The 23,864-nt window shown below is 39.5% G+C and overlaps 1 protein-coding gene across 1 annotated transcript in view; it reads left to right on the top strand.

Moving 5' to 3' along the window:
• The window catches only part of LOC134845755 (serine/threonine-protein kinase 36-like), a 332,187-nt gene that overhangs the window by 302,976 nt on the left and 5,347 nt on the right, over positions 1 to 23,864 (top strand). Inside the window, exons 10-20 of the mRNA XM_063862818.1 lie at positions 3,183 to 3,496; positions 3,643 to 3,705; positions 3,787 to 4,034; positions 4,278 to 4,377; positions 4,655 to 4,858; positions 4,997 to 5,183; positions 5,453 to 5,568; positions 5,825 to 6,028; positions 11,068 to 11,226; positions 11,476 to 11,661; positions 12,269 to 12,562. Coding sequence (XP_063718888.1) covers positions 3,183 to 3,496; positions 3,643 to 3,705; positions 3,787 to 4,034; positions 4,278 to 4,377; positions 4,655 to 4,858; positions 4,997 to 5,183; positions 5,453 to 5,568; positions 5,825 to 6,028; positions 11,068 to 11,226; positions 11,476 to 11,661; positions 12,269 to 12,562 — 2,075 coding nt within the window. The remainder of the gene's footprint in view (positions 1 to 3,182; positions 3,497 to 3,642; positions 3,706 to 3,786; positions 4,035 to 4,277; positions 4,378 to 4,654; positions 4,859 to 4,996; positions 5,184 to 5,452; positions 5,569 to 5,824; positions 6,029 to 11,067; positions 11,227 to 11,475; positions 11,662 to 12,268; positions 12,563 to 23,864) is intronic.

Genomic DNA, 23,864 nt, shown 5'->3' with positions numbered 1-23,864 from the left:
TGGCTATGTTCTTCTTTGACATTTGAAAGTTGAGATTTTTTCAGACATTAAGTTATTCTTTTTGTTGGCACTCATTGACTCTTGTTGGTTGGTTGTGTGGACCAGCGTCACTGATCCAGGGGCGACGTAGTCGCCGTGTGCGACGTATGAAAGCCAGAATCTCGCTCGGGGAGTCCTGGAGGGCGCGAGTTGTTGCATATTCGCCCAGGCAGTCGTTTCTTTCGGCCTGCCAATGCAAGTAGAAGAACAGAAAGTGCTCCGCCGTCTCTGTGCGGTGTGGCAGGGGGCATGTGTCCGTCTCCTCTCGTCCGTAACGGAAGAGGGTGTCTTCAAGTTGAGGGGTTCTGTTTACACGGAGTTGGAACAGGGTGACTTCCTCCTCTCTCGATCTGTTGACGGAACGGGGGAGCGTCTCTCCTCCCGTAGCGCGGGCGTGGAATTGATTGTCGTTCACATTTGCGGCATACGATTCTTGATGTCTTGTGTCAATCAGTGTCTTGAGGTAGGTTTTGGTGCAGGTGTTCTCGGGAACCCGTCTGAGGAGCGCTTCGCCGTGAATGCTGGGCAGGTAGCTTGCGTAGGTGGTGATCTTCCTGGAGGGACTCGATTTTGTGGAGGAGCAGGGCACCCTCGTGCTCAGCGAGGACCCTGATAGGAGGCAGGCTGGCTGCCGGCAAGAATGATGCACGTGGGATGAATAGGAGAGCCGCGAGGAATGCCAGTGATCACTCTGGCAGCCTGGTAGTTTGCCGATTCTAGTTTGTCAGCCCAGGAATCGGCGAGGAAGTTGAACCAGACTCCCGACGCGTAGGTGCCGCCACTCCGCGCGTAGTTCTTGTAAAGAGTGGTCAAGTCAATGGCTGTCAGGCCCCAGTTTCTGCCTGCGAGGGCTTGCAGAATCCGAGTTCTTTTCTTGAGCTTATCCGCGCTTTTCTTCGCTTGCGCATTAAAGCTCAGCTGGGAGTCGAAGGTAATGCCAAAAATGTAGGGGTTTTTGTTGTAGCGGATCATTGTGTTGTTTATGTGGACATAGGGTGTGGCTTTGCGCGCGGTCACTCTCGGGTGCAGGGAGATGCAGAGCGCTTCCGTCTTCCCCGGGTTGAGGTTAATCGTCATGTATGGTTGTTCGCTCACTCGGCTGCAGAACTTAGGACGGGCTGAATAGATGCGGCTGCTTTGTCCGGGGTTCTCCATCTAGCGGCCAGGGTGAAGTCGTCGGCGAAGAGGTCTGTAACGACCTCAGGAGCGTTGGTTTGGATGGCTCGCGGGAGGGAGGCTGTAGCAAAGCAAAACAGAATGGGGGAGAGCGGGCTGCCTTGCGGACACCCTCCCTGAAGACTTTGAAGCGGCCGATGGTGTCGTTCCACTTGACGGTGCCGCGGCGGTCTGAGAGCCAGGCTAGACAGCGGTTGGGTAGATTCCAACTCGCGAGGTCTCTTAGGAGCCCTACTTTCCAGACTCTGTCGAAGGCGGCGGTGAAGTCCACGGCAACGAGCAAAGTACGTTCCGGCGTGGGTTTCTGAAGGTTGTCCAGGGCTCTCTGGGAAATGCTGGCTAGAGTGTCCAGGGTTGATCTTCTAGGCTGCAAGCCAGATTGCTTTTCCGGAATCATCCCAGTTGACTCCGCCCAAGTTTTTATCCTGGAGGCGATCATGGTTTCGAGCACTTTGGACACGACTGAGAGTAAGGCTACCGGTCTATAGCTCTTTATCTTGTTAGCGGGTTTGTTTTTCTTGATGATGGGTATGATGACTGCTTTCCGCCAGTCGGACGGAACACGGGACTTCAACCAGCTGCGGTTGAAGAGGTCGAGAAGGCGGCGTTTGGCGGAGTCTGCGATGTTCTTCAATATGAGCGGGTGAATCTGGTCGAGACCCGGAGCCCCCTTCTTCAGCTTCAGGAGGGCTGAGGTGAGTTCCATGTTCGAAAAGCCATCGTTGAGGGCCAGCGACTCGTCGACCGGAAGGCGGAGGGATTTTCTCACCACCTCCTAGGCGCCCTTCGAGTCGGCTCTGTCGATTTTCGCGTGGCTGACTGATGCGTACTCTTTTGTCATCCCATTGGATTTGTCCATGTCTGTGGTGAATATTTTTCCGGCGTCGTTTTCTATGGGCTGATTCTTCACGTCTGCCTTGCTCCTGCCGTTCATGGCCCTGAGCGTCTTCCTATACCTTAGTGGAGGGAGTGGAAGGGCGAAGCTCGGCAGCAAAACTTCTCCAGCACTTGGCCTTCTCAGACTGGATCGTGGTGTCCAGTTTTTTCCTGGCCGACTGGTATGCTTGGACGAGGCTAGAGGAGCATGGGTCGCGTTTGATGTTGCGTAGGGCCTGATTGCACTCTTTTTTGCCTTGGTGCAGGCTTCAGTCCACCAAGGTTTGGTAGCGCGGTTGGAGGAGACTGGGGAGCTTTTCTTGGCCGCTTCGAGGACGATGGCAACGAAACGCTTGTTGTCCGCTTCCAGGGAGCCAGCTGGTCACGGCCTCGAAAATAGTTCTTCGCAGTGAGCCCGAAAAGCGTCCCAATCCGTCTTGTTCGGGTTCATCTTCTTCTTCTTGTCGATAGCGGGGCGATTGAAGTCCGTGGAGATGAGAGTGGGGAGGTGGTCAGATCCCACTGACTCGAGGGTCTCCCAGGAGAAGAGGCGAGCCCTGGAGGTATGCACCGCGGTGATGTCCGGTGGCGAAGGTTTGCCTTGTCCTGAGAATCTCGTCGGGCCGCTGTTGAGGAACTGCATGTTCATATCCCCCAGCCACTCGCAAGCTCTAACCCGAGTTGATCGTTCTCAATGTCGTGATCCCAGGGTCCGTGGCAGTTCGCGTCGCTGCAGATCACGACTTTCTCTCCGAACGGCTATTAATTCAGGTGCAGTGATCCATCTCGTTCGTCCCTGACAGGAGGCCTGTATATGTTCCAAATATCAAGTTCACCTTTGCTGGTGCCGATCCGGACACCCAGAGTCTCCAACGCTGCAGCAGGGGGGAGGCCCAGACTGCCTAGTTCCTTTTTGATCGTGGTCCCTTGGCGGACCAGGATGGCGATCCCTCCTTGGGGGTTCGATCGTGAGGAGGCCTTTCTGTGGACCTTTCTGAGGCGATGGAGTGGCGTGTAACCGGGACAATTCGGTGTTTCTGGAGACGAGAGCTGCCTTTGGTGTGTTTTTACAGTTTATTTGTGTTGTGCAGTTCGGGAGTCAATCAACGTGGCACCGGAGCCCTTTACAAAAGAACTGAGCTCAGAGATGCAGGAGGCACGAGAAGCGGCCATTCGAGACTACATGGGAAAACACAAGGGGGCTCCGAGGAAACTCATCAACAAGGCCAGACAGAAAATGAAGGAGGCTGGCGTTGTTCCGGAGGAGGTGCCGGATAAAGAGGCAAAGCCGGATGATGTTCCGCAGCTTCCGAAGGACTCTATGGAAGAGAAGAATGTAGAAAATGGGCAGCCGGATACGGCTGATGCAGCAGATGGGGAGCTAAAGGAATTAGGAAAACAGAAGGTGATTAATTTTTAAAGCTGTTTCTAGATGCATGAAAACAAAGTTCATTAGTTAAAACCGTTTTTATCTTTCCAAGCTTTTTAAAGAACAAAAAATAGTATTAAGTTTTGTCCGAGCTAGGTTTCAGTGAGGTGATGATGTTTCAGACAGTGCCTGCCGGAAATAACGCTGGTACTAAGCCCATCGAAGTGGAAAGTGTTAAGCTTCCTGTAAGTTTTTCATGAATAGCTTCAATCTCATCTCAGATAAATGTAGCATCTCATCAGCAACTAGTGCTTATTTATTACCAGGAGCTGAATCTAGAACAGAAGAGTAACCCCAAATCAAAAGACACCTGGACAGACTTGATGGAGCTAACGAACCCCTCAAATGAAGCAGAGTATACTTTGGAAGATGTTCTATCCCACCTGTCGAAAGCGCGCGAGGATATTGAGAATACGTTCTTGATGACAGAAAAAGTGGACTGGGATGATGAAAAGAGCGTCCATGTGGTGAAATTTTCACTCAGAGTCACGACCAATGTTCTAAACACAAACATGTGAGTGTATCTAATTATCAAGGTTTTAGGCAGCGTTGAATAAAAAAAATTGCTGTATAACTAACTTGTTGGTAATACATACAAGAGTTTAGTTTTTGTGTAACGTTGCAATTTTCGTTTTGTCATAAAGCAGTCTACTCAGGTTCTTATTAGACTTATGAATGCTCTTTTGATATTTTTGCTTCATGTATGATGGCGAATACTTGTAAATACTTGAATCATTTAAATCATTTATGTTTTGAGGGATTCTGCGGACGTGAACTCATTTGTGAAGGCCCTGCAGATCCCCAGCTACCACCTTGTGTTAATGGGCAAAGTACTGGAAGCAGCGGGAGATTCAAAGGTACTTCAAAACTCATAAATTACTGTATAGTTCTATAAATAAAGATTGCCACTTTGATTTGAGGATGGGAATTCCATCATATTGACTAACATTCCTTTTAACGTTTTAAGAAATTGCTTAACCGGCATGATCATTGGAATTACTTGAAACGGCCGTTATTTATAATGACGAATATGCAAAAAAGACGGATCGTGCTCGCGGGAGGAACAAGATTAATGAATCGAAATATCAACCATGGTTGCTTTTTTGTGTCATGCGCTTTTCTTCTCTGTTTCAGAATGAAGAGGTGGTGTCATCCGTGTTGACTGAACTGCTGACAGTGTTTGCATCTTTTCTCACTGTGGACGTGTCTGGAAGTGAGGAGAGCCTGAATGATCTGGTAGCAGAAGGCGGCCTCCAGTTCCTATCTCTCCTCCCACAACTGCTCAATAGTCACCCCCTCCTGGCTGACTCACTGAAAGTGCACTTGCAGGTGTTATATGTGAGTATGAAGTCTTGATCTAATCCCGAATTCATGAAGGCTCCCCCCCCCACCCCTTTTCAAAAAATAGGTCTTGAGAAAAAAGTGGTCCTGATAATTAGCATGCAAAAGAGTGGATTACTAACAAATTTATTCTAGTGCGTGATGTACTTGATGGAAAGTGTGCACAAGCTACTGTCCCACGAGAAGGCAATCTCTTTTCTCTCTGAGTGCTGCAGGGCAATGAAGCAGGCCGACTCAGACTCGCACTCGGAGCTTCCTCTGGCCCTGTCATTACTCTCATGCATTAAAGATCCGAAGGGAATGGTGGCACAGCTGCAGATAAGTAAGCAATAGAAAGGATTAAATGACTTGGCAATTTTTTCTTTTCATGTAAATGACTCTAAAACGCATATAAACAAATGGAACGAGAAATGGTTGTGTGGAATGAAATGGCAAATGAAATATCTACACTTTCTATAAGTCTCCAAGTTTCCGTTGTTTTGGATAATTTATCCTCGCGCCTAACATACCGTTTTCTCGCCATGATTGTGCGTAGCGATTCTTGATTCTTTCTGGAACTATAGGCGTGAAAGTCAATTTAATGTTCATCAGGAAATCAAGAGCAGGAGGAGAAGTGTGTGCATTATGTGGGGGTGGTAATAGCCTGTCTGGGTAGTTTCGTCTACAACAACATATCAGAAGACCATTTTGGACCAGTCAAGAGAAAAGTAGGATCCTTCACTCCAGTCGAGAGACTATTTGAATTGTATTCAAGTGTTCTAGTATCGTTTTTTTCCGACTCCGCACTTTTTTTATTAAATGCATATCTCGACTGATTTAGAAAAAAAAATTGAATCGCAAAATCTAATATAAGATTAATTAAGAAGGCTGCTGAGACTGATCAAGTAAAATTTTCTTCCAAAGAATTACTTCTGTTTAACTATACCTGACTTGTAAACTAAAACATGATGTATTTTCCTGTAGATGAGTGTTATCTTTGTGAACGAATTGCTCACGGAGAAATGCGAAAGTCAGTTGAGGATACTAATTGAACAGTGCAGTTCAGTTGTGCATGCGGAGAATGCATTGAAAGTGGTCTATGCCCTGTGTCAGAACTCGACCTCATTCTGTGAAACGGCAGTGGCACTGGGAGTGATTGAGACGGCAGTCATGATCATCACTGGACAGGTGAGTTGTTCTCTCGAGATTGATCATTTGCTCCTCACAGGGGCGGTATTTTTCTTAAGCAAAACAGTACTGAATGTCAAGTTTATCTATCCGTGTCAAATGTATGTAACGGTTGTCTCTGGTGTCTAATGTTATATTTGTTTGAAAATGATTGATTAATGCGAGTCACCTTGCTGAAACATCTCTTGTGAAGAGTTCAGCTGATTTTTCAGAATTACTGAGCCGGTTCTTGGAGCGAAGGATTCATAGAGACACTTGATAAATATGAGATCAGCTGCAGCTGTAGAATTTATTTCTCCAAATAATAATATAGCAGACCATCGTTTAATAGCTATTTCTTTTACAATTTAAACAAATAAATAATTTGAATAAATAAATAAACAATGGCTTTCACATTATAAGGAGAGGACAGGCAAAGGGAATAATAAATTCCCACTGAGCGTCTACCCTATTCAAGCATCATTTCAAACTGCAAATAGTACAAATATTTTTATATATCTATTTGTCTGCAAGAAAAATAGAACAATTATTGCATTAATCTAATCGAAGTCGTATAAGCTGGTTCAAAGTTCCTTTACCCACTGAGAGTGAACCCGAGGTCCCCAGAACTCTAAACCATTCAAACGAGTATATATTTTTTCAAACCATATGTTAAAGAAATTACTTTTCCAGCAGAGCAAACAACGTTGAAAATTAAAATAATCATTATAAACTTTATCAAAATCAGAAACATAGTCTCTTGAATGGACATAGAACATAGAACAACCGCATTGCACAAATAATTTAAATTTAACAGCAAGGATGGTACAGGTATTATTCAGAAGATAAGGGATGAAAAAATATATAACTGATTTGTTTACAAATTTCAAAGTTTTTCACCGAAAACTTATACCAGGCAATTTTTTTTTCTCCTTAAAATTCGCTAGTAAATTGGGCATAGTAGAACCTTTGGGGGCTACATTTTCTAACTTTTTCAAAAATATGACTATGTTCTAGGCGATGCAAAAATTCACTTCACCAGCACAATTCCCATACTAGGACTTGAATAGTATAAAAATGTTGTCTAGGACAACGCCCTTTCTTCTGAAAGAATGTGCTGGCTCCGCTTCAGATTGCATCACAACAAAGTCATACTTTTATTTACAAATAAAAATGTGCTTAACGAGGTCTATGTTGCCTATCAAAAAATTCGTTTTGAAATTTTTCAGAAATTTTTTAATTTCATTCTTTTTCAAGGAACAAAGATTTTCTGGTAGAATTTTATTTTCACTTAATAAATTTAAAAGTCTCGAGCTCCTTCTTTTCAGTGAATTTGATCTGGTATTTGTTTTGCAAAAAGGTTCTGAAAAAAGAAGAAATTCAGATTTTCTCGTTTTGCGCATCTATTCAGTTTTGGTGAAAAAGGAATTTAGAAAAACAATTGAATGCATTTCATTTACCGATTGTAGACAAAATTTCAGAAGTTCGTGAACATATAATTCGTGAACGGTTAATATTCCACTTGAGTAGAAATTGGTCGGTAATACTATCATATTTTTTATGTAAAATATAAGACGCATAATCTTTTTCTGTAACATATGAATGGGATTTAAGGCATTTATACTGGTGCAACCATAAACAAGCAATCCGTATTGAATAATTGGTAGGATATTATAGTTATAGTATTTGAGTAACACACTTCTGGGGGTAAAATTTCGCATTTTTGACAGCACCCCACAATGTCGTCCCAACTTAGACCTGATTTTTAAAATGTGATCCTGAAAAGAGAGTTTACTATCGATGTGGACACCTAGATACTTCGATGAATGATTTGGCACATATGTATGATTATCAATGGTTAACATGAGACTAGAAGCACTTGTATTTTTATTAAATGTTATCATTGTGGTTTTATCGGTGTTTAACGTTAATTTATTTGATTTAAGCCACGAACTTATATTTGATATATCATTTTGATAAGTGAGTAGATCACTTTGCACTGACACGACATTTGTATCGTCAGCAAAAAGAAAAACATCAGCTACTTCAGTAACAAAGGGCATATCATTAATGTAAATCAGGATTAGTAATGGTCCTAGAACTGAACCTTGAGGCACACCACACGTCACCGGCAACCATTTAGAAAAAGTATCATCAATCACTACACATTGGAAGCGTTCAGCCAAATAACTTTCAAACCAGTTAAGAGCAATACCTCTTATTCCATGTAACTCTAATTTTTTTTAGAAGCAGCCTGTGATCAAGAGTATTGAATGCTTTTTTCAAATCAATGAAAAAACTACAGTTTATTTGACTATTATTTTCAAAGCGAATCCTTTCAGTCAATTCCACTAATGCGTCAACAGTAGAATAAGTTGACCGGAAACCAAATTGACGACTGTAAAGCAAATTAAAATTCTCCAGATAGTTCGATACACGATTTTGCCTTAATTTTTCATATATTTTACTACCTCAATTTAGCAGCGAAATAGGACGGTAGGACCTTAGCAAATAGGGCGTTTTTATGTAACGGTAGGACCTTAGCAAATTTCAGATAGCTCGGAAAACTTCCGTTATTAAAAGAAAGGTTGATTAGGTATGTAAGGTAAGGTGCTATAATATAAGCTGCTTTTTTAAGAAACAAATTGCTGATTTCATCAATGCCTGACGTATGTTTTGGCTGTATACTATTAATCACTTGCACAACTTCGAAATAAGTACACCGAAATAAATACATTGATTGACTTTCAGAGGTTTTCCGCATATTGTGTTGGGTGTCTTCAATAAGTGATGATAGTTTCGGCCCAATAGCTGCGAAAAAGTCATTGAAATGCTCTGCAATTTCCGGAGGCTTTGTTATTTCCTTACCTTCGACATTTATCATGGGGATATTTTTTGACGATGAATTTTTACCTGTAATTTCATTTAATAACTTAAAAACTTGTCTCGAGTCTCCAATACATTTAAGAAACTTGTTTGAATATAAATCCTTTTTTGCTTTTCTTATACTTTTTTCTACTTGTGTCTTTCAATTAAAAATAATTCTTTTTTCTGGATGTTTGAGAAGTCATTTTTCCATATTTTGTACAACCTATTTCTTTTTATGACAGCATTTTTGTACAACCTATTTCTTTTTATGACAGCATCTTTTAAAGTTTTACTAAACTATTCGGCATTTGATTTTCTTCCTACGCCTGATTTTTTTAGAGGTGAAAAACTGCATAAAACTTCAAATAAGCTGCTTTGAAAGTTATTGTAAGCAAGGTTCACATCGTTCACGCCTATGATTTCAGATGATAAAAGCTTATCTTCAAGAGAAATTCGAAATTGGCTAAGAGTACGTTCTTTATTAAGGAATGAGAAATCTCGAAAATGATGTGGATACATCGCAAATGTTTTGTATAAAGAAATGATCTATACACGACGTACTAGTTTCGGTCAAACTTGTTGGTGGAGTACTAATGAGTTCAAAACCATTTGATATTATTGCATTCTGATACAGATGGCACAATTCATTTTTAAGTATGACGTCAATGTTAAAATCTCCACAGATAACAATTGGGCATGTGTACGCTGAAAGTGTTTCCAATTCCTTGTCTAAATCTTCGACAAAACTCATTTTATCACATCGAGGAGGAACATATATAACCACTACTACAATACGGTTCCCAAAAAAGTCAACTAAAACTGCTGAGGATTCAGGTAGATTTGTACTCAGTTGTTTAAGTATATTTACCTTGTTATGAAGTTGTATCATCGTACCCCCACCTCGGGTCGATCTGTTTGCAGCAGCATATGGTTTATAGCCTTTGACTGCATAACAGTCTGGTTTATCATCATCGGATAACCAAGTCTCTGTAATACATAATATACTGGGCAGAGACTCGAGACTACCTATAAGTGTTTCTAGATCCTCATGATGTTTCCTAATAGAACGAACATTTGATAACATTACAGAGAATTTTTTTTTAGTAATAACTGCACATTTTGATGAACTTTTAGGAACCACTCGGGTTGGACGAGTTACCGAAAACACTACTAAAGCACTCATTCAAATCATTGTGAGAATAATCCAGAAATTTAGCTCCTTCATACAACCCTTGTATGCGGTAGATTTTGCCATCATCTTTCCACACAAAGAAGATTGTCCCTTCTCTGGTCCACGTTGAAACTATTCGTTGATCCTCGCGCATTTTTCGAATAAATTTCGCCCTGGCCTGACTGATGTCTTCATATATCTTAATATAACGGTAGTCGCTATTTTCAGACAGCGATTTCTTATTCCGTAGAAGCTGTAGTTGCGCAATTCTTCGTGCAAACCGCACAATGATGGGTTTGTTTTGTGATGCTCTTGATGGCAACCGATGAGCTATGGATATGTCTTTCAATTCTATTTGGGCATTTGTCTCATTCGCAACTTTCAAAATCTTTTCCATTGTCTCTTCATTTGTTTCGCGATTTGAGGACTCTTGAACTCCTAGAATTTTTACATTCTCTCTTCTGGTGTACGACTCTACTAATTCAGCTTCGGACAACGCTTTTAAATCACCTTGCATTTTTTGGGATGAGAGGCGCCAACATACTTCTGACATGATTTCCTGCTTTAGGTTCTGCATAGATACTTGAATAGCATCCTTAATAAGATCTGCGAGCTGGTTCTTTAGTTGGTCAATGATGCCAGGAACGATGGTCGCCATGGATAATTTGACCGCATTTTCAACTTATGTGGAAAAATCATCATTGTTTTCTTCTTCGGCCATTGGGGAGAGCGTGGCCCGAGGACGCTTCGAATCTGGTCTGGAAATCGGGGTTTGGTCGCGGTAATGAAGTTCCGGGATATTGGTTTCGTCTTGATTCTGCACTGGACTGGGCTCAGCATTTGGTTCAACTGACATCTCATCGCCATTAACTTTTTCCATGTTTCGTCTCTGAAACTATTTAATAAGTTTATCACAACAATTAGGCTCTGTTGTATTTTTCTCGTTTTAGGCTCTGCACAATTAGGCTAAAACAATCTGTCTTTTTGATTCCTGTGTGTTCATATGAGTTTTGTTGTTTAGATTGAGTTGAATGAAGTCATTGTGAATTCTGCTATCGAGCTGAGTCTTCACACTCTGACTACCATCATCCTTCAGTTGGAGACAGTTCCTGACCAACTGCAGATGGCCAATGATTCAGTGTCCAAGTTCTACGTAGAAAGTCAGATCGCCATTCATTCGGTTAGTTTGGTGCCATGATTTAAAAAATTTTTAAGTTGAAAGTATTGAAAATATGTAAATTGGTAGTTATTTTTGAAGGCTACTTAAAATCTCGAATGAAGTTCTTCATTGCATAAATATGGGATTACGGCTGTTAGGTTTTGACATTTGACATATACGCCAATTCTACTGTGCCAATCTTAAAAAGTCGCCACATAAACATGGCTTTTCAAATGGGTGCTCTAGTATACGGATTGTTTCATTTTATAGGCATGTGCTGCCCTGCTTGTGAGTCAGATGCTGTCGTTTGGGGTGGGAATAGAGATGCACCCTGAGGACCTTTTAGAGGCCAGTCTGTGTGTGTTGACTGACTTGGAGGGTGTCTATATTAAGTTCCCCTTCGACTATGGAATACTGGATGGGCTACTCATCCTACTCAACCATTACATCACATCCGTTAGTGCATTTTATTACCGAGATATTGGTCTTGAAATTAAATATTACGTCTCGCATTACTGAAGAAAAATCATTGCAGTGAAAATTTTTGCTTCGATTTTTGTTGGTTTTTTACTTACACCAAAATTATCGCTGCAAAAATGACCACTCGATAAATTTTTGGCGTTTCTTGACTTTGGTGCTTTTGAAAGGTTTTTTTTCGCTATCGATTCTAAGTTCCGAACCTGAGTCTCAGAGTCAATGCACGGTGAGATTGTCGATGCGTTGATTGTCTTGTTCATCCACCTCTTTTGCAACTCGAAGGTGTTCTAGACCCGATCTACGCTAAGTTCAGATTTGTGTTTCAGGTGTTGCGTTATAAGGTTTTTAGCACGTTTTAAACCCTGATCATATGTTTTAATAGATTTTTTTTAGTATTAACTCCTCATTAGTATTACCTAGTAACGATAGAAACATACTCATAATGTCTTAGCAGACAGTAGATCTCCATAGATGAAGTTATTTGTGGCAAGTCATTTTCAGTACAATGATAAAACGATTGCACCTATATTTCACCATTATGAACGCTCAAGAATCACCCAAACTACACGTATTTCATTGACTTCAGGGCGACGCATCATCCATCCGCTCGATGATTCAAATCGGAGTGTGGGTCACGTGCTGGCAGAGGATGTCACAATGTCTAAACATAGCCACAGACGAGGACTCCGTTGAATCTCAGCAGCAGAATCAGGAGTTCACGTCTAAGACAGGTGCTAATCTGAATGGGACATTTTCAAAAACTACCACCACGCATTCTGCTGAGAGTGGTTGTGTGATGAAGCAAGAACCAGTCTGGGCATTAGTGTCTCCGAGAGGAATTGTGGCTATTCTGCAGCTGGCATCAGTCGTTTTTTCGCAGGTAGAAATCGGGAGGCGGCGTCTTTTTGCTAGTCCATCCTAAGCAGTGATGTCCATTGAAAAGAATTAAAATTGAATTTTTTTAGAAAAAATATCAAAATTGTTGACATCAATTAAAATTTTTCGGAAACTAATTAAGTATTCTATAGCAATTTATAGCAATTGAGATGATATCAAATCCAGTATACTTCTGCCAATTTTGGGTACTTTTCGCCACTTCGAGCAGTTTTTTCGGGTGAATCGATTTCGAACAAAATTTATCGCTTTCGTCGTCAAGACTTAATTTGTTTGCTTTTCCTGAGTTATCCTGAAATGTGAAATTTATGGATTCAAATAAACTGTCAACGAGTTTTATAGTACTTGCATCAGAGTTTTCAATTGGCGCATTCGAAGTGTCAATAACATTTTCATGAAAATCGATTTTTAAATAGTGTATGAATTTTCGCGCTTTTTCAGTTTCGTCGATTTGTAAGAGCGCGAGATCGTCTGTCTGGGTTGAAGAGAATAGCTAAAAGAATAATATCCGAAAGTTTTCGAAAACGTCGATCATTTTGCATATGCGCGGCTAGTTGTCCTGCAAATCTTGGTGATCTGCCTTCGACGTTTTCAATATCAGCAACCGCGCCGAAAAATTTCAAAATTTTTCTGATTTGTGATGAACTCTCTTTTTTTTCAACCTAAGTCACGAATATTGTTGCGACGCAAATATTGTTGCGACAAAATGTGTTCATTTTGGAAGTGTTCATTTTGATCAATAACCAACTAGTAAGTGCACCCAGTGCAAAGGATATTAGCACAGACTATAATATTTTAAATAGCACTTTTGCTTCAAGTATCATGGATCTTTAGCATAGAGGTAAGGAAGGAGACCCGCAACAAACTGAAAGGGTTCGAACGTGGGCAGGGCCGGATGTTTTTAATGAACTTTCTCGTGTACTAATTAAATTGCGCCCGCTCTGTAAATTGAGGCAAGTTAGTTGGTAATTTTTTTTCAAATTGACTGGTACTGCTAATGCTTCATAATTGCTTGCATCACTTAGCAACTCTGTAGACTCATAATTGACATGCGTCACTTGTAGGCGCAAAGTTTTGCTCATTCATTTTTTTCAAATAGCGTCATCGGTCGTATTTTTGCTTGTGTATGCGAAGTGCAACTTCGCCTCTGTGTACATTTTGGTCTACGGTCAGACTTTCAATTCCAAAGAACTCTCCAAAGTGGAATTTTTTTTCGAAGTTTTCGACATCAATTTAAATTTTTCGGAAACTAATTTATTATTATATGGAACTTTATAGCAATTGAGTTGGTCTTAAACCCAAAATATTTCTCATAATTTCTGCCACTTTTGGGTACTTTTTGCGACTTTGAGAAATGAAATTGAAAGCAAATTTTTTCAGGCGAATCTATTTCCAACAAAACTTTATCGAATTCGTCGTCAAGACTCAGGTTTTTTGCTTTTCCTGATGTATCCTGAAATGTGAAATTTATTGATTCAATTAAACTGACAATCGGGTTCATAGTACTTGCATCAGAGTTTTCATTGGCGCATTCGATTTGTCAATAACTTTTTCCTAAAAATCGAGGTCTAAATTGTGTATAAGTTTTTGCGCATTTTCAGTTTCCTCGATTTGTCAGAAAGCCCGAAATCGTCTGTCTGGGTTGCAGAGAATAGCTGAAAGATTTATATCCGGAAGTTTTCGAAAACGTCGATCATTTTGCATATGGGCGGCTAGTTGTACTGCAAATCTTCGTGATATGCCATTAACGTTTTCAATATCAGCAATCGCGCCTAAAATTTTAGATTATTTAATAATCATAAAAATCATAATAAAATTTAGAAAAAATAAATCCAAGGGAGTTAGCTCCCTTTCAGTTTTTGTCACATCAAAAGTTTTAAAAGTTTAATTTTCTAATGTTTCTACAGTTCATGCATCGGCAGTCAATTCTCCACGAGCATGGATCGTTTTCGTTGAGTTTCTCTTCTAAATATCTCAAGAAATCATTCGTTAGTTCTTTTATGTTTTCGTGCTCCTTGATATCGAATTTGAGGTGTTCATTCAAGGCGTTCATAATATTGCAGGCTCTCAGGAAAAAGTCAGATTTTGATTTTTGCAGTCGAAGTTTTTTGCTTTCGTATTTTTTCTTGCTCGCATATCTTGTTTGTCCTTTTTCCTTAACACTTATGAATTTTTTCCATTGTAAGTCAGTTTTTCCAGTTAGAATTTTGTGCAGTAGCAGTGGAATGTGTAGTTCATGATAAAGTGACAGATGAAGGATATCTAGGGAAATCAATCGATCTTTGTATTCTTGAGTTGGACTCAATATCCATGCTGTTGCTTTCTTTCATACACTTTCAATTATTTTGAGATCTCTTTTTGAGGGTTTCCATAATGATGAGCCATAACTTACAACATATGATTTGTATGATTTTAATTTCATGGCCTTTGTTGTTATTTTGGAGATATTTCTTTTCACAGAGCATATTGCCTTAGAGCTTTGGCAGATCTGTTTGTAGCATTTTCAGTCCAACTTAATGTGCTAGTGATTATAAGACCTAAATCTTTCAATTCTGCTGTTTCTTCAAGAACAGTTCCATTCACTTCAACTTTTGCATTTCCTTTCAAACTGATGTTTTTGGTTTTTGACACATTTACTGCCATAGAATTCCTTACACACCAATTCCAAATTCTCTTCGCATCGATATTTAAATTTAATGGCTCATTGTAAACAATTTTGTAATCGTCTGCGTAGCCAAAACTTGCTGACATTGCACAATCTGGTAGGTCATTCATATAGAGAATAAACATCAAAGGTTCGCGAATTGACCCCTGAGGCACACCACTGTGTACTGTTAATGGCTCGGATACTGCTTGTCCAACGCGAACGGTTTGTTTTCTATCTGTTAGATAGTTTTTTAGTAGCTTTAAACATCGTCCTGTGAAACCAAAGCTCCTAATTTTTTCAATTATCATTGCGAGGTTTACCTTGTCGAATGCCTTTTGGAAATCTAGGTAGAAGCAAGCCAGGTTATTTGTTTCGATATTATCATAGTAAGTATATACCTCATGGAGATACTCAATGAGGTTTGTAACAGTAGATCATTTTTGTCGGAAGTCGTGTTGTGAATTTGAGATGCTAAATTTGATCGAAAATTAATTTTTCTAACACCTTTGAGATAACCGTTAGCAGACTTATTGGACGGTAGTTTGAGACAAGTTGTTTGTCTCCCTCTTTGAAGATAGGAGCACTTCCGCTTATTTTCCATGTTGACCGAAAACACATTTATTAGCAATTGTGTTAAAAAGTAGATACAGAGATTTAGAGATAGAACAACTAAGTTTTTTCAAAAGAATGTTTCCTAGGTTATCAGGTCCTTTGGCTTTGTTGATATCCAATTTTTCAAGGGTTTTTTCGATTTCCGTTGTGGTAAAATGGAGATTCGCTATTTTACATTCATGAGATGGGTTATTCTCGCCTACATAGAGGGAGTGGCTAAAAACTGACTGAAAGTATTTATTAAATAAATTGGCTTTATCGACATTTGATGTAGCTCTTTGATCATCCAGGTAGACTTCACCTGGGATTGTATCTGTTTTTCGATTACTTTTAAAGTATTTTTGCAATTATGAGAAAATACCATCGCAAATAAGTTTTCTTCGTATGCTCTTTGGTCTTAGCTAAAGTTTAACTCGATGTGTTTTTCAACTGTTTGATGAGATTTGATGTCTCAGATGTTACCCAAGGTGCCAGAGAACTTCGATGTTTTGTTTTCCTGGGAATGTGCTTTTCGATTATGTTAAGTAGCCAAGTGTACCACAGTTCAGTCATTAGATCAACATTGCTGTACCAGTATGGGTTAAATAGGTTTTCATTGATGTATTGATTTATTTCGCCCGAGTTTGGTTTTGAGAATGAGAATCCCTGGAAGCCATTGCGGTTATTTACTTCTTTTTCTCTGATGTAATCTTTTTTAAAAATTAGGTTGAGTTTTGCGTGGCAAGGAGGATGATCCGTTTTATACAAGGATGTGAGTCTTTTGTCTTGTTTCACGAGAGTTAACAAATCTGGGTGGTTGCAGAGTATTACGTCTAGTTGTACTTTTTCTTTTCCCGTTATCATTTGTTCGAAGTTAAGTTCTGCAAGAGCGTCCAGGAAGGCCTGTTCGTCTTCATCAGAGGAGATTAGGGTCGACCAGTCCGTTTGAGCAAAGTTAATGTCTCCAGTAATCATCACGTTTCTCACATTTAATTATATTTGTTTTTGCCTAATAAAGTACAGAAAACTCAATAGGGTTTTTGACGACCAGCGGTATTCGCTTCCTTCGGGGCACAGTATATGCAAGCTATAATGACGGGGTTTTTGATCAAGAGCTTGACTATTAGGCAGTCATTGAAAGTTGAGGGTATGCAGTAGTGAGGTATTTCGTGGTTTATCCCAATTAGAACACCTCCGTGTTTCGATTTGCCGTTAACGCTTTGCCTGTGATTCCTATGGATGTTAAATTTATCAAGAAATATTGCTGCTGTCGTCACATTTTCAGTTAACCATGTCTCTGTTAGACAAATGATATCGTAGATATTTTAGATTGGATGGCATTCGAGAAGAGAGTTCTTCTAGAATATTCTAAGATGCTTCTGACATTATAGAGTAGTAGATTAGCTTTTTGTCTTTGTCAATTGTTGTCTGTTGTTTCAGATTTAGGCGATATCACTATCCATTGGTTTCCATCTCTTTTGTATAGCCTGCCATCCCTTACACTAAAGCCTTTCTTAATTTGCCCCTGATCTATAAGTTCTCTTCTTTTCTTTAAAGATTCGTTTTCTATCGCGGCTTCTTCGTTAGTTAGTTCCTTGCGTATGAATACTGGAGCTCCATAGTTTTTCAGTTTTCGTGCTGATGATAAGATCAGCCATACATATGGTAGTTTAAGAAGTATCGTTCTGTCATGATCATTACCTCTTTGGCCTAGTCTAATCAATTCCTTGAATTTACATTCAACCTCCATATGAGTCAGGATTTTTTGTACTTCGCAGAAGTCGTGTTCTTGGCGCTTTCTAGGATCCTTGTCATCGCTCTCTTTTACTCCTCTTATTCCTAATGTCTGGTTATTGTAATTTTTTTCTCCTATGTGGTTAAAATTGATTCCTTTTGATTTGGTTTTATTTCTGGTTGTTTTGCTGGTTTTGATAGTATATTTTTTTTCGAGACTGTCTCCTTAAGTTCTTTCATCTCATTTTCCATTTTTCAAGTTTCTCCTCCTTTACTGGGTCTGGTTTTGCCAGTATTGACTTTATCTTTTCTTGTTGGTTTGCCGAAACGCACGTGTTACACAGTAAAAGTATGTTCATGCCCAATTCCTTTATACCTGACAATGCGTTGTTACTAAGTTTGGTGCACTTTGCTGTCAGATGCTTTCTACATCCACATGTTATGCAATCAAAAGATTGCTCTCTTGCATTTATATTGCTATTGCAAGTTTTGCATGTGTTTTCCACCATTATGGTGGTATTTTTTATTTCAACCGGTGGTGCCTAAGGGCACCTTTGGAAGAAATAGGACAGGGACACAAATTCTCACCGGTGGTACCTAAGGGTACCTTTGGTAAAACTTCGGGACTTGTTTTAGTATTGAATGAATGGTGGTGCATAAGGGTACCTTTGGAAAATCATTACTAAAAATACTAACTGTTCTATTGGCGTGGTTGATACAAATGGCTACAGTGGCAGTTGTTTGTTTTGCAGTTGACAACTTTCGTGTTTCCTGCGTCGTTCAATTCTTTTTTGTATTTCGAATACAAAACTTTTTCTTTACTAGATTTTTGACGTTGTTCAGACCGTCGTTGTTGAAGTGAATTTTATCTTATTTGAATTAGCGTCTGCCAGACGTGAAACTGCTGACACTTCGATATTTCCACTCAGCTTTTTGTTTGAATCTGGGAGATAATCTTTCTGCTCTTGGTTTGACGATATCGTTCGTTACACTCGCTCTTTCTCTATTTTCTTCGCGTTCAGGAATTCCCAGGACGAAGACGCGGCTGCAAAATCAGCATGTTCTATCAGATCTTGCTCAACTTTTTGCGGAGTCTGGGCTCGAAACCGTCAAAGAGGTCGTTTTCTCCAATGAAAAGTTTGATGATTTCAAAGCGACCTGCTGGTGGCATATAGTCGTATAAGTGCCTAATGCTGGCCCCAGGGAGCAACAAATTGAGGTTTCCGGCTTCTAGGAATCTCGCTTGGGAATCCGCAAGGAATAGGTACTTTGTTGGTGCTTCCTTGAATATATGAAACCTCGAGTATCCAGTCATAAAATCTTGTTTCTAAAATCCTCCCATTGGAGGCCTTCTACACAAGACTTGAGACAGCATTAAAAAAACACAAAATTTAATAAGTTTAATAAGTTTATTTCTGACTTGTGATGAACTCTCTTTTTTTCAACCTAAGTGCAAAATAGTGAATAACAAAACAAACTGAAGTCACAAAAAGTTTCTGAAAATCTATATTGGAGATGTTTACTTAAAATATGTTGAAAGTAACTTCAAAAAGAGCCTTTGAAATTGGAACTCATTTACCTAACGGCAACAAGGCGATAGATTTTGGGTCAAAAACTGATGAACCGAAAACAAACTGTTGTGACGCAAATATGCGACAAAATGTGTTCATTTGGGAAGTGTTCATTTTGATCAATAACCAGCTATTAAGTACATCGAGTGCTAAGGATATTAGCACAGACTATTATATTTTAAATAGCACTTTAGCTTCAAGTATCTTGGATCTGTAGCGTAAAGGTAAGGAAGGAGACCCGCAACAAAATGAAACGGTTCGAACATGGGCAGGGTCGGATGTTTTTAATGAACTTTCTCGTGTACTAATTAAATTGCGCCTGCTCTGTAAATTGAGGCAAGTTATTTGGTGTTTTTTTCAAATTGACTGGTACTGCTAATGCTTCATAATTGGCTTGCATCACTTAGCAACTCTGTAGACTCATAATTGGCGTGTGTCACTCAAGATATTTTGTAGGCTCAAAGTTTTGCTCATTCAGTTTTTTCTAATACCGTTATCGGTCGTGTTTTTGCTTGTGAATGCGAAGTGCAATTTCGCCTGTGTACATTTTGGTCTTCGGTCAGAATTTCAAAGAACTCTCCTATGTGGAAATTTTTTTCGAAGTTTTTGACATCAATTTAAATTTTTCGGAAATTAATTTATTATTATATGGAAGTTTATGGCAATTGAGTTGATCTAAAACCCAGTATAACTCTCATAATTTCTGCCACTTTTGGGTACTTTTTGTGATTTTGAGAAATGAATTGAAAGCAAATTTTTTCAGGCGAATCTATTTCAAACAAAAATATATCGAATTCGTCGTCAAGACTCAGTTTTTTTGCTTTTCCTGAGGTCTACTGAAATGTGAAATTTATTGATTCAATTAAACTGTCAATCGGGTTCATAGTACTTGCATCAGAGTTTTCAATTGTCGTATTGGAAGTGTAAATAACCTTTCTAAAACTCGAATTCTAAATTTTGTATAATTTATCGCGCATTTTCAGTTTCCTCGATTCGTAAGCAAGCGCGAGGTCGTCTGTCCGGGTTGAAGAGAATAACTGAAAGAATTATATCCGGAAGTTTTCGAAAACGTCGATCATTATGCATATGCGCGGCCAGTTGTACTGCAAATCTGTGATATGCCATCGACGTTTTCAATATCAGCAACCGCGCCCAAAACTTCCAAAAGTTTTTTGACTTGTGATGAGCTCTCTTCTTTCAATCTAAATCGCGAGTTTTGTTGTGACGCAAATATTGTTGCGACAAAATGGAAGGGATCATTTTGAAAGGGCTCATTTTGATCATTAACCAGCTATTAAGTACACCCATTGCTGAGGATTTCAACACAATATTATATGACATGTAGCACTTTAAGTTCAAGTTTTGTGGATCTGTAGCGAAGAGGTAAGGAAGGAGACCCGCAACAAAAAGAGTGTTCGAAAGTTTTTTTATTAGCCCCCGGCCCGCTCAGTGCAGGACCAACCGTGGGGGAGAGGGAGATGACATCCATTTTGCCGCAGCCGGTCCCACCTTGAGGAGGAGGATGACACTGGGACCCCTCCAGCTGTGACCGAAGCGGGATTCGAATGCATGACCCTCGTGTTGAGAGACAGGTGCCTGAACCGCTCAACCACGGCTGCTCTCACTCGACCACGGCTGCTCATGTGCTCGAAAGTGGGCAGGGTCGGATGTTTTTATGAATTTTCTCGTATACTAGTAAAAATGAGCCCACTCTAAAAATTGAGGCAGGTTAATTGGTAATTATTTTTCAAATTGACTGGTACTGCTAATGCTTTATAATTGGATTGCGTCACTTGGCAACTCTGTAGACTCATAATTGGTGTGCGGTACTTAAGAAATTTTCTAGACTCAACGTTTTGCTCATGAAGTTTTTCCCAATAGCGTTATCGGTCATTTTTTTTTGCTTGTGTTTGAGAAGTGCAACTTCGCCTCTGTGTACAATTTGGTCTACAGTCAGACTTAGTTTCAAAGAACTCTCCTAAGTGGAATTTTTTTTTTCTAATTTGTTGACATCTATAAAAATCTTCGGAAACTAATTAAATATTCTCATGCAATTTATATCAATTGAGATGGTATTAAACCCAGTATAGTTCTCAGAATTTCTACCAATTTTGGGTACTTTTCGCAATTTTGAGAGAAGAAATTGAAAGCAGTTTTTTCGGTCGAATATGTCTTCAACAATAATTTATCGATTTCGTCGCCAAGACTCAATTTGTTTGCTTTTCCTGATGTATCCTGAAATGTCAAATTTATGAATTCAAATAAACTGCCATCGGGTTCAGTTTACTCGCATCAGAGGTTTCAATTGGCGCATTCGAAGTGTCAATAACATTTTCTAAAACTCGAATTCTAAATTCTGTATAAATTTTTGCACTTTTTCAGTTTCCTCGATTTGTAAGTAAGCGCGAGATCGTCTGTCCGGGTTAAAGAGAATAGCTGAAAGAATTATATCCGGAAGTTTTCGAAAACGTCGATCATTATGCATATGCGCGGCCAGTTGCACTGCAAATCTGTGATATGCCATCGACGTTTTCATTATCAGCAACCGCGCCCAAAACTTTCAAAAGTTTTTTGACTGGTGTTGAGCTCTCTTTTTTTTCAATCTAATTCGCGAGTATTGTTGTGACGCAAAGATTGTTGCGACAAAATGGGTTCATTTTGGAAGGGTTCATTTTGATCAATAACCAGCTATCAAGTACACCCAGTGCTGATGATTTTCGCACACTATTATATTACAAGTAGCACTTTGGCTTCAGGTATCATGGTTCTGTAGCGTAGAGGTAAGAAAGGAGACCCGCAACAAAAAGAGGGTTCGAACGTAGCAGGGTCGGATATTTTTAAGAAGTTTTCTCGTTTACTAGTTAAAATGCGCCCACTCTATAAATTGAGGCAAGTTAGTTGGTAGTTTTTTTTCAAATTGACTGGTACTGCTAATGCTTCATAATTGGATTGCGTCACTTGGAGCAAACGCGCCCAAAAATGTTAGAAGTTTTCTGACTTGTGATGATCTCTTTTTTTCAACCTAAATTGCGAATATTGTTGCGACGCAAATATTGTTGCGACAAAATGTGTTCATTTTGGAATTGTTCAGTTTGATCAATAACCAGCTTTTAAGAACACCCAGTGCTAAGGATAGCAGCACAGCTTCTTACATTACAAATAGCACTTTAGCTTCAACTATCATGGATCTGTAGCGTAGAGGTAAGGAAGGAGACCCTTAACAAAGTAGCAGGATTCGAACCTGGTCATGGTCTGATGTTTTTAATGATCTTTTTCCTATACTAGTTAAAATGCGCCCGCTCTATAATATGAGGCTTGTTAGTTGATAATTTTTTCTTTCAAATTGACTGGTGCTGCTGATGAGTCATAAATGGCTTGCGTCGCACAGAGTTGCTAAGTGTCACTTAAGATATTTTGTAGACTCAAAGTTTTTTTCATTCAGTTTTTCCCAATAGCGTTATCGGTCATATTTTTGGTTGTGTATGCGAAATGCAACTTCGCCTCTGTACAAATTGGTCAGACTTTCAGTTTCAAAAAACTCTCCTAAGTGAAAAAATATTTTTTTCCGAATCTTTTCTAAATTTCGAAGTACCAAATTGCCCAAATATGCACAAGCATGAGTTTTTATTCCCATTCTTTTTCTAGCTATGATGATTTTTGTAGTGAAACTGTCGCAAGTGACTATACCATCGTGTCTTGGAAAGATTGGGCCCTGAATTTGAACAACAATTTTCGTTAATTTGTCTTGAATTTTTTTTCTGCACGCTGTCTTGCATTGAGTTATTTAACCCGTGAGCTCGACATCCAACAAACAATTTTTTTTGTTGCAAAAATGTCGATTTCCATATCGTTTTCAACAAAAATTTCCTCGTACTTCTCATGGTCACTCTATTTGTCCTCAAAAACAGCTGCGGAAAACAGTCTACCAGCTGCAATCATATCGTTACAGTTTTCACTCTGAAATCTAATACTTTTTTCTTTTTTGAATCCAATATCCGTTAACGAATTCAAATTTACTTTAACTGTTACTTTTGCAGTTCGCGAAATTAGTTTAAAATCGACACATTGTGTGTGTTTTTTCCAACTTCGATCTCCAATAAATGAGGACAACTAAAATAGTCTCACCGCGCCGGCTGGTCCAATGATCAACTTTGTTCCCGTAGTAATCGCAGTAATTTTGAATATTCGACAATCTCTGTTGAGCTAAGTCAACAAGTTTTTTATCTATAGTCTTCCAATCGGCCAAATATAGTCTTCCAATCGCCAAACTCTTCGGTTTTTCTTCCCGGGGAGTAATTGCAGTGAATCTATGGCCGATCTTTAATTGTTTTGGGTCTGTACGTCGCAAATGATCTTCAGAATTACTGACAAAGTTTGATTTTTCAGCCCTGATAACTTTTTGTCGCATTTGGTGGGAAAAAAAAGATTTTTCCGACTCCCTCCATTGAAATACAGGTTTTAACTTTGTTTGTTTCTGAGAAATCTGTCTGGCTATTTATCATATCTTTCTTGAAAGCACAGTAACAACTTATTCAAAGGCTTTTTTTTACGAAGAAATGGGTGTGAAAACATCAGCAAGCGTGCAATTTGGCGTATTGAGCAAAATTACTCCGTAATTTTGACTTCTATTCAAATGAGTACATGTCAATAAGACTCGGTGTCAGATAGGTCCAGTTGGAGCAGTTGGATAGAGCTTTGACTCAATTTTGCATTTGTTATGCCAGTACCTTGGGGTCGGTTCGAAC

This window comes from Symsagittifera roscoffensis, chromosome 5 (genome assembly GCF_963678635.1).
Source record: "Symsagittifera roscoffensis chromosome 5, txSymRosc1.1, whole genome shotgun sequence".
NCBI classification, from domain to species: Eukaryota; Metazoa; Xenacoelomorpha; order Acoela; family Convolutidae; genus Symsagittifera; species Symsagittifera roscoffensis.
The sequence above is the reverse complement of the archived record's forward strand: the minus strand, read 5'-3'. Positions and strand labels throughout refer to the sequence as shown.